The 11,044-nt window shown below is 28.9% G+C and overlaps 2 protein-coding genes and 1 long non-coding RNA gene across 4 annotated transcripts; 1 reads left to right on the top strand and 2 right to left on the bottom strand.

Moving 5' to 3' along the window:
- Nucleotides 1-17: 17 nt before the first annotated feature.
- On the bottom strand, nt 18-1,662 carry LOC140672037 (uncharacterized). Its single transcript, XM_072903831.1, has 2 exons — nt 839-1,662; nt 18-728 (listed from the first exon to the last, which is right to left on the bottom strand). Exons 1-2 carry the CDS (start codon nt 907-909, stop codon nt 305-307), a joined length of 495 nt encoding a protein of 164 aa, XP_072759932.1. The 5' UTR covers nt 910-1,662; the 3' UTR covers nt 18-304.
- A 493-nt stretch (nt 1,663-2,155) lies between these two features.
- On the top strand, nt 2,156-8,200 carry LOC140672148 (alpha-tocopherol transfer protein-like). 2 transcript variants are annotated; one of them, XM_072904033.1, is made up of 7 exons: nt 2,156-2,227; nt 5,329-5,473; nt 6,154-6,313; nt 6,461-6,641; nt 7,187-7,372; nt 7,492-7,597; nt 7,880-8,200. In XM_072904033.1, the coding sequence occupies exons 2-7, from the start codon at nt 5,335-5,337 to the stop codon at nt 8,041-8,043; spliced, it is 936 nt and encodes a 311-aa protein (XP_072760134.1). In that variant the 5' UTR covers nt 2,156-2,227; nt 5,329-5,334; the 3' UTR covers nt 8,044-8,200. The 2 variants fall into 2 exon arrangements, with proteins under 2 accessions (XP_072760134.1, XP_072760133.1); XM_072904032.1 differs by lacking the exon at nt 2,156-2,227 and adding an exon at nt 3,092-3,221 and having other exon boundaries at nt 7,880-8,199.
- A 183-nt stretch (nt 8,201-8,383) lies between these two features.
- On the bottom strand, nt 8,384-10,656 carry LOC140672150 (uncharacterized). Its single transcript, XR_012047835.1, has 3 exons — nt 9,779-10,656; nt 9,114-9,178; nt 8,384-8,650 (listed from the first exon to the last, which is right to left on the bottom strand). It is a non-coding gene; the product is annotated as an uncharacterized lncRNA (long non-coding RNA).
- Between the last annotated feature and the right edge of the window lie 388 nt (nt 10,657-11,044).

Below are 11,044 nucleotides of genomic sequence, written 5' to 3' on the forward strand. Positions count from 1 at the left end.
TATAAATATCACAGTTGTTAAAATTAAAATTAATGTTGTATCGAAATTATAATATAATATTCAATATATAATAATATAATATTCAATATATAATAAACTCACTTTATTTGTTGTCGCGTTATTTATTTTTATTTGCATGCTTGCAAATCGGAGTAAACAGCTCTTTTTAATAAATACTAAGAATATTTTAAAAACTATATGCGTTTCTATTCGATTTTACTATACATTTAACACACTTTATCATTCGATAATTTTATTTAATTTGCACATTTCGAGTTTATTTTCGATTTTGAAAACGGAGCTGTCAATGTACCTCAAGATCTTTCACAGGCATTTCGTTTTTGTCTGCTTCCAAAATTGCATCGCTGTTCTTTCTGTTCAGAGGGCTGTCCGATTTGTTGTAATTATTCGAATATTTAACCGATCCGTTACATATTGGCGAAGTTTTTCTATCCTTTTTTAAACATCGACATGCATTTTGACGGTCTCCCAATGGTCGATCGCATACTTTTTCTCCGGGACATGAACGACGTTCCCGTAGTTCTTCGTGATCGCGTTCGAAGCACGAGAAATCCTTGCATTGTCGTGCACGAACTGAATCAGCCTTCACGCATCTCGGAAAATCACGCGAACGTGCTTTCCGCGAACGGTGTTTCAGAATAGACTTTCTTCGCACGCAACACTCACTCGAATCGACTTTCCTAAGATTTTTCGAAAATCTTGGAAAACTAAAAGAGGAAAGAGAAAACCATAATTTGGCCGAAGAAGCACACGGAATATGCTTTAGCATATTCTTACTGGTCAGCTTGCGATCGGCTGGCTGTTACATAAATCGTACCATACCGAAAAGAGAATGCACCAGATACATGTTATGCAGGCGCTGTTGCATATGGTAATGCAGTCCACCATCTCGCGAGTCGATGAAAATTTTACATTTTGTGATTTTTATAACAATGTTTTATGCTCTGACAGCTAAATCTAATTTTTCTAGATATAATGTTGAAATTTCCAATGCAATTATTAATAATGTCACTGCTAGATAAAAAGATAACGTCATGGTAACACGTGAAGGATAGAAAAAAATCATTGGTCATCGCGTCCGTCAACTGTCAACTGCAATGAATTACACTAAACGCTAATTGCAATCGAGAAAATGAAATGAAATTCTTTATCAATTATATGTTACGTCAAATCGTTGTTACATCTTTCAATTGCTGATTCCCAAATAAATCTGAGATCTTAAAGCTTATAGAATTATGCGGAATGCACCTGTTTCACGCTTTTGCATTCGAAATACGAGTTTCAGTTGCACAGTTGAATTTTGCTCATTTTACGTCTGTTTATGAATCAGCAGCAACTTTGATTGAATATTCCGCAAACTTTAGCAACGTTCAAAGTACAAATACGCTTGTACTTTGATCGCAAACAAGCCCATCATAAGGCAACCCCGCATTTTTCCGCATAAAAATGTCTATATGTCTTTATATTTATCTTGTTAATGTAATAGTAATTTAGCCTGCACCTTAATATTCAGATATTCCATCACCATGGTTACGTCTGTCTATGTGTATTTATTAAATAAGAGAAGTCAGTCTTCCTTCGAGCCTTTTCGAGTTAAGTTGTATTAGTCCCGAATAAAGTTTATATCAGTTAAATCCAGTCTTTTAATTACATCTTTTGGCATTAAAACTAAATACTTTTTACACTAATATTCATCAGTATTCAATATCTTCAAAATTTTTTAGTCAGAAATAAAATAATTATATAAAAATGCGTGATTATTTTTTAATAGCTTTTTTTGACAACTCTGATTATATTAATTGCTACAAAATATTAATTAATAAAGGATTAATTAATATTACTACTAATTATGAGTTTTTTAAATATTGTAACAAACATAAAAAATATTTTAAATTTCAAGTATCTAAACCTACGAATTGACATTTGTATAATGGAAATATCATTTAGGATACATCAAATTATAAACATAATTACATTCTCGTTTTGTGCGTCTTGACAAACATTATATATAATCAATATGATTATAATTTCAAGATTGCTTGAGCAAGTTAATGTACGGTTTTTAAAATATTCTTTCGGGAAAATTCTCTCTGTATTTGTACAATTTAGTAATTTTCGCAATCATCGGATGCATTGATTACCTTAATCACAAGTTATGCTACCAAAGTCGGACAGCTTAAAAACATGACGTTAATGATAAATAATAGTAAGTAAATAATACTGGATATAATAAAATAGCGACTATGATTCTGGCCTATTTAGAAGTTACAATAATTATAGAAATTAGTGATTATAAAGATAATGATTATAACCAATTTTTTTCAAAACATTTAGATTTGCATCTGCGATATATCCATTTTGTCATATTAAAAATTATTGCGTAAAATTATGTCTAATAAGACTAATTTATGCATAATTAGATTATAAAGCAGAAAGTACATTAATTCTGAAAAATGTAGGAAAACTACCTAGCAGTATCGAAAAGTAAAACCAAAAAGAAAGTTTATGGATTAATTATACTGATTTGTCGATAATGTAATTGTCAAAAAATTCATTTGTACTTTTAAACACAAGGATTTTACACGCGATTTTATTTGTCTACATTTTTGTAATTCTAAATCAAGATCTTCAATAATATATACGCTAAGTAAAAGCTTTCATTTTATATCATCGAATTATTATGATCTGAATGGTTAGAAAAAGAAAAAATTAAGTTTGATAAAATTAAAGGTTTGTGTATAACAAAATAAAGAATTATTTTTCGTATTCCTTAAAGTATCCCCCAATTCGCTACTTTCGCGCGAGATCAACGATCGAAATCGAGCAATCGTCATTGCAATCCGGTCACGTCGGTTAAGTTTCGTTATGAAAACAATGACACGAGCAGTCTGCATTCTCTACTTAAGTTCACGCACGTGTTGGGTGTCACGTGTATATGTGTATATATAAATATTCTTCTTATATACATAGTATGTTATATGTATATGTATGCGATATCTCTATGGTGGGGAACTTGAAGTATTGCTAGCTCGAGGAAGAGAAGAATCGCTCTGCTTCGAGCAGATAGAAATCCTGAACGTCAGAAACGAAAGGTATTTCTTTACGCGTCAAGCTGGGCTGCACAGTGCAACGCGTGAAATTTTTACAAAAGTTACGACATTCCGGCTGCGAGTTATTGTCAATTTTTATAAAAGAAACAAGTAAGTGTACGCAATATAAAGATTGATCCTTGAATTATGCCTATTTCAATAGTTACATTTTCCGTAAGTAATTGCAAAATACAGCTCGCTCCTCATTTGACTCGTAAATATGTATATGACAGAAATTATGCACTTTTTTTATTTATAAATTTCGAATAAAATTAATTATTTTTAGGAAAAATATGTATATTTTATGAAAAGCTGAATATATACACAGAGCTCTTTCTATTTAATATTAAAATTTATTCAAATTGATTTTATAAAAAGATACGAGAGTATTAGGTAAAAAAATTATTTTTCAAATAAGTTATATACATATAATATTTCACTTCACATAAAAATCATCATAACCACATAAAAATTTTACATTAAAAATCTTTAATATATATAAAGTATTTAATCAATCTTGTAGAAAAAAAAGATTGATTCTCGATTCATGAATAAAAAGGGAAAGCATAATCGTTCGTTTATTCTTACAACTTTATTTTATTTATTATAGTTATTTCTTACTCGATTATATACCTGTAGTTGCTAATTCTTCTGAAACCATTTTCTTTTTTCATAACATGAAACTTCTCTCATATTTGCTCACATCAATGATTATTATTATTAGTTTAACAATAATTTATTTTTTATTGTCTTATGTGATACAATTATAAAAAAGTTGAACCGCAAGCAATATTTTGGAGCAACTTATTTCCATTTTAGATAAAAAAATTTCTTAATATTATATAGTTTTATAAAATATTATTTCAATTTTATAAAATAATATTAATATTCCAATTTTTTACTATTAATTTGCGGAAAAAAAAATTTGAATTTAAAGCTATTAATTAGTCTATTTACAAGTACCAATATTATTATATTTTCTATTAACAAAATTGATCATTAAAAGTACGAAAATTCGCTAGTTGATTAAAAGCGATATCCTAACACACTACTTTCTAATGTTTGTACGTATAAACAAATATTTTATATTTAGTCACATTAAAAGTTAAAAATTCAACTTATTGGAGTTGGAACAATTTGATTTAATTTTAACTCGTGCAATTGAAAACGATAAGCATATATATGTATTGCAGATTAGAAAGTATCGACATTCCGTTTTTTTGTAAATGTGCGATTTCATGATAATAACGGAGAATTGTAATGGCTGATTGTAAACTAATTGGTATTCAATGCCGTTGATCGGCTTTCGCAAAAAAAGAAATGCGTTCGAAATTTGCGAATAATTCGGACGAGCTGCGAGATCGAATTCGTGTCACGTACGAGTTCCTTTTCCTGTGACTTGCCTGTGTGTTATTTCCTATTACTCTCGCACCTTCGTTTCTCAAGCAAATATTTTAAAGAGATAAACATTGTGTGTAGCACTAAGAACGAATGAGGTCATCTTTTTGCAACAGTAATAAATTACACTATAATATAAAGGATGTTTGCATATTTTTTTTCCTGCAATGTGATAAATGATGCTACAACATTATGATAAATTAAATGAAATATGAAGATGCAAGGAAATACTTAAATACGAAAATACGAATCATAAATATCAATATAAAAACAGATAAAAAGTATGTATACGTAGTTACATATTTCTTTTCTTTCATCATTATTACACGTTTTCTTGTATATATTTTTCTCTTTTTATATTTTTCCTACATAATATAATTCTTTGAACTATGCATTATGAGTACTGTTCATCAAAAGACATTCGAGATTAAATATTTGTTCGCTAAAATGAGAAAACTAAACTACGAAGACAGATGGCCTAATGTTATCTTTACTTATCCCGATAAGAAAAGTACGAAAGCAAACGATGCAATCTTATATCATCAAATACATTGATGACAAAATAAATGACGTGCGTTTATTTTAAAGTAAAAAACTGCGGCGTTGTAACAAATAAAAAATTGTTTAAATCCTTGTTTTAAATTCACAATTGCAGAATAAAATTATAAAATGTAAAAATTAAATATATATATGACAAATTAACAAGTAAGTATATATATATATATATATTATAGGAATTTTTCTTCCCTTACACCGCGAATTATATCCGCAATCTTCGCATCGTAACTAAATAACAATATTAATTTAGTTGTTGTTTCAGAAAATCATGACATTATTACCACCAACGCCGGCGCAACAGAAACGGATGGACAAAGAGCTTCCACCTGATCCAGAAATGAGAGAACAAGATATAAAAGCGCTTCGAGAATGGCTATCTAAGCAGCCGCATTTGCCAAATCACATAGGTTTGTCCATAAATTATTCTAATCGAAAAGAATGATGCGCGATTTTGATACTCTAGTAGCTAATTATACGATATTCAATGTTAAAAAGTATCATGCAATTTTTTAAATAATTAGATCTATGGTAAAAAATATAGAGTTGATGTTTATTAAAAAATTAGGAAAATAAAATATGATGTAACGATAATATTGATATAAAATCAGATAAAGATTACAAGAACGTCTGAGAATGAATGATGGAGTTTCGATTGATTTTTATAAAAAAAAAAAAAAACAAAATGAATATTGGTATAAATTTTTTTAGTAATAATCAAACGTAACGGACATTTTAATACTCTTTAATTTTTACATTTGATTTAAAAAATCTCGTGTAATAATTTTATTCCTGAGATGAAATCTGATTTTTACGTTGGACAGAATATTTTTCACGTGTTCCCATAAGAAAAACTCTAAATCGTCATTGGACAATGAGACTTATTACGTCTTATGGTTGATCAAGCGCATATTTGTTTACTGTTTGAGCTACTGATTATTACTAAAAAAATTAATATTCAGTTTAAGTTATTTATAAAAATAAAACCCCACTATTTTCAGACATTCTGTATTTATGTCTGACGCTCGAAAAGAGTGTGACATTTTGTACAGAAACGTATAAATCACGCAAACGATTTGACTGATTATAGACGATGTCAAACTGGGAAGATTTCTTTATAATTGCAAGAACAGCGTCGAGAAGTGTAAATTAATCCTGGAAAGATATTACACCGTTCGAACATCCTTGCCGGAATTTTTCACCGTTCGCGATCCGCTGTCTCGGGATATTCAAGACTCCGTCAGCGTAGTGTAAATAAATTTTAACAATCTCTCGCGTGATTTCAAATAACCTCTGCGAAAGAATTATTAAAGCACCTCCTTAAAGTTTCAAAACAAATTAGAAAGTTTCAAATAAATTCTCATAGTTATACATTCTTAAGCGAATATTTTCGTTAGAGACTACTTCGTCTTACCATCGTTAACCGAGGAGGGATATCGTGTCAGTATCTTCCGATTACGCGACACCAACGTGGAGAAATTTTCGTTTCAAGCGATAGTCAAACGTATTTTAATGGTACTTGATGCTCGTTTATGGGAGGAATCCTGCTTGTCCAATATTATGATCATAGATCTTAAGGTATGGATTGTCCACTTTTTTCTTTATTATATTTATAACTTTTCATATCAGAAACGCAGTTATCGTAATACATATAAATATATATATATATATATATATATATGTGTGTGTGTGTGTGTGTGTATCTTAAATATTTTTTGAAACTTAAAATTTGTTAGCGTAGTGATTGCCATTAAATATAAAATATTTATTGCTTCATTTTTTTTCTTTTTTTATTATCGTATACTTTAAGAAGAAAGTGCATATAAATAAGGGTTGGGTGTAGAACTAGGGGATGGAATATAGAAGACCAGGTTACACTTAAGCGCCAAGTATATTGAATGCACTCTCACTTAGCTACGTCATTGTGTTACGTCAAAAGCAGATGAAATCATGTGAGGCACTTTATTTACAGAGTAAATGAAAAATTAATATAAAAAGATTGCGTCAAGGAACGTCTTTTACAATTTAACTTTCATTATTTTCGGATATAATTATATACACACACAATTTTAATCATCAATTATTTAGCGTCAATTTAGTTAAAGAAAATTTTATCCTTTTAGGGATATAGCACAGCACATTTTGCAAAATTTATTCCAACACAATCCATTGTAAGGAGGGCGATGTTGGCAGTGCAAGATAGCATGCCTTTCCGATTGTTTAGCGTTCATTTTCTTAATGCACCGTCGTTTATTACCAATATTGTCAATGTACTTTATCCACTCTTAAAAGAAAAGCTGATTCAGAAGGTGAATTAAAAATTTATATAATATTAAACAAAATTTATAACAATTAATTAAAAGTTATACAATATTATACAATTAAAAAGTTGAATCAGAAACATGCGTGACAGTTCTTATATTTATAGTTTCACATGCATAATGGTGATGGAGAGGAATTATATGCTTATATGGATAGAAATATACTTCCCAATGAATGGGGTGGCAAAGCAGGCACTTTTCAAGAATTAAATGGTAAATATAATTTTATTTATTATCAATTTATAATCAATTTAGATTCAGAAATCAATCTAGAATGTTTCTCGTTATTATAAAAGCGTTTTCTCGTGCTTTATAAAAATTTTGCTTATAAAAGATATTATAATTAGTAAATATATACGTATATACGTATATTAATTGTGAAAGCTTGATAAGTTATTATATGTTAAATTAAAATTATGAGATTTCTACTCATGATTGTTAGCTATTTAAAACAGACCGTTGATTTATAATATTGCTTTCCACATGCACATACAGTTGCGTGGCAAGAGAAAATTGAAAAGAACAGAGATTGGTTTTTGCGGGACGAGAAACTAAGTCGTACGGATGAGAAGGTTCGTTTACCGGAATCGAAGACGTCCCGTTTCCTGATGGAATTTGAAGGAATTCAGGGTTCATTCCGAAAATTAAATATCGATTAATACTTTTATTACCAAAAGGATATTCTTGTATCAATGAATTTAAGTTTTTACTTCAAAACTAGTTTTTAATTCGATTAAATTAAAAAGTAGTTACCATGTCATTAACTTGCAGAAATGTCAAATCCTCTCTGTTTATATTTGGCGGTTTTTAAGGTAGTATTTTTATGATAACTTTCGTAGTAATTTTATATTTTTAAAAATAAAATATAAATTATAATTAAAAATAAAATAAGAATAAAATTATGTAAAAATAAAATTATACAATATATGTATAGTTATAAATTTAGTTTTACTTTAGCTCCTTTTAATGTAGTATCTTTTTGGAAAGATAATACAACAAAGAAACTTAATTTATTATTAAAAAACGTAATTTTCTATTTTTTGCATAAAAAAAGAGAAAGAATCATATATTTTTAAATTATTTTTGTTCACATCAAGCTTCTATTTTAAATTAATTAATGTTTTCTATATTTCTTAATTTATTATTTATTTCTTAATTTATTCGATGACCGAACGAGCTTTTATTTGTTCCTTATTTGATGACATTAGTCTCGAGATAGCGCCACATACTTCTATACTTATCGTTATCAGATGCATGTTACTTGATCTGAAAAATATAAGTATATAAAAAATGTTTACCTCTTTACTATAATATTTAAATATTTATATTTAGTAAATAATTTACAATAGCAATATATAAAAAAAATGTTTTACATTTTGTGTCATTTCTTTTGTTTTCTTTATTAACAGTTTTTTTCTTAAATATTTCAATTATTTAAAAAAATGTTAAAAAAGAGTGTTTTTTTTAAATATTAATAAATGATTTTACTTTTTAACATAACTGTAGTTCATACTATTTATACATTACGAGTGAGGGTTATATCCAGCAAGAAATATAAATCAAACAGCTGTTAGATGTCTATTAGATATCTATAGACGTATATAGATATCTCATAGCCGTCTTTCTGACTTGTCACTGGATATATAATACAAAATACATAACTGTGCAATTATCCGTAAAATATATAATTGTGCATTATCAAATAAAAACATCTAAAAAAAAGTCGCACCTTGTAATTTGCATGACCCAGATATGGTTGTCGATATAATAGTAAAATAGTAGACATCTAGTCATCTTGTGTTAGGTTGATGGTTAAATCAATTTATTCCGGCAATTGATTTTATGCAATTTAAAAATTGTAAAATGTATTTTATGTCTTTTATAAAGAAATTTCATATATTATAGGTATATATTTATATATTTATATATTTCTCATATGTATGTTCGACTATGTATTAACATTATATGATATTGATAGATCGTTTATTTCAATATAATAAATTTCATATAATATAATAAACATTTTGAATTATTAAACAAGTCCAAGAGAAAAATAAGAAAACAAAAAAATTATTAATAGCTATTATTTTTAGAAAGTAAAGACTAGCTAATTTAATCAATTTTTGCAAATTCTTGCACTTTATATGTTATCGCCTTATCTGCATATGAGCAAGTACTTTTCAAACGTAAATAAATAATGTTATTCTAAAAAAATTGCACATTATATGAAAAAAATATATATTTATTTAAATTTATCTCTCATGAAGCTACAAAATGTTAATAAGCAAACTTGGTTAACATTTTATGATTCGACACACTAGTTGTTTGTGTGACAAGACTTAATGAAATATAAAGTTAAAAAATAGCATTGACAGCATTTAAAATATTGCTTACTTATGTTCAAGGTTTCTTAATTAATTCTATTTATGTTCTCGTTTATGCAGTTTTATGTAAATTTTAAACACGCTAGAAAAGTCTCAAAGTATGACACAAAATAAAATATTGCAGCTCTAAAACGACGCCTGAAGGCAACTTATGACTGTCGCGATGCACAACGTTGTCTTCTTTCGTCCTCGCTTAACTAACTTAATAAGCTAATGATGCACCGAATAAAGTCTCTGTTGAATCTACTTTGATTCCTCATGCCGAATACGGCGTCAGAGATGAGATTTATTTGTCGTTCGTTCTGTTGAAATCGCGAAGCACGTCTGACCACGTCCAACTTTTTCCACTACTCCTTGATGAATAGTTGTTTTTTTTTCGCTCGCCTTCAAGAACGTAACGTAACATTCGGGATCAGTTCGGGGAACAATAGAAATAGTCAAGGAATGCGAGATGTGTGTATGTATATGTTTGTATCGCGTCTTTACACTCTATTGTTGATATTGCCTTTGTTCAATCTCTTGGCGCCTATTTTGATCCTCTTCTTATCTTCGTCGCGAATTCAAAAGTAAGTGCGCATCAAAATGTTATCAGATGTTATTCCCTGAGCGATTTCGCAAAAGTCATTTTTCCTCTATTCTGTCGCGAATTCTCTGTTGTATTATCATATCATAATTATTCATAATGAAACAGATAAGAATTTTAATGGCGTGTAAAAACAAACTTTTATCAATTCCGCGAGTATCCCGAGTCTCGATTCGCGTCATGTGTTCCGCATACTTGATTAATCTTTAAACAACGCAATAAAGGCTGCCTTGTATATAAATAAAACACAGAAACACACACACATACACACACACATATATATATATATATATATATATATATATATATATATATATATATATATATGCAATCGCGCGAAGAAGCTGCTTTCGCGAAATGAAACTGCGCGCGTGATTCAGAATTCATTTTGTGCAGAAGTAGGTATCCGAGACGGAAGGTAAACAAATCAATTCACCGAACTACGCAGTATCGTTGTTCCTTTTTTCTAATTACACGCGTTAATAGCGCGCGCAGCGTTATCGAATACCAATGAGCCATTTAGCTCATAAATCGTCGTCGTTCAGGTCGGAAAAAATCGTTTAGCTTGCACGTATAAATATCCGCACGTTGTTAACATAGCATTATATAAGCGACCAAGTGCTCGATCGATCAGCGATATCACATATGTACGCATATATTTGTATACTACTAATAACGGAACGTTATTAAGTG

This window comes from Anoplolepis gracilipes, chromosome 12, assembly GCF_047496725.1.
Source record: "Anoplolepis gracilipes chromosome 12, ASM4749672v1, whole genome shotgun sequence".
NCBI classification, from domain to species: domain Eukaryota; kingdom Metazoa; phylum Arthropoda; class Insecta; order Hymenoptera; family Formicidae; genus Anoplolepis; species Anoplolepis gracilipes.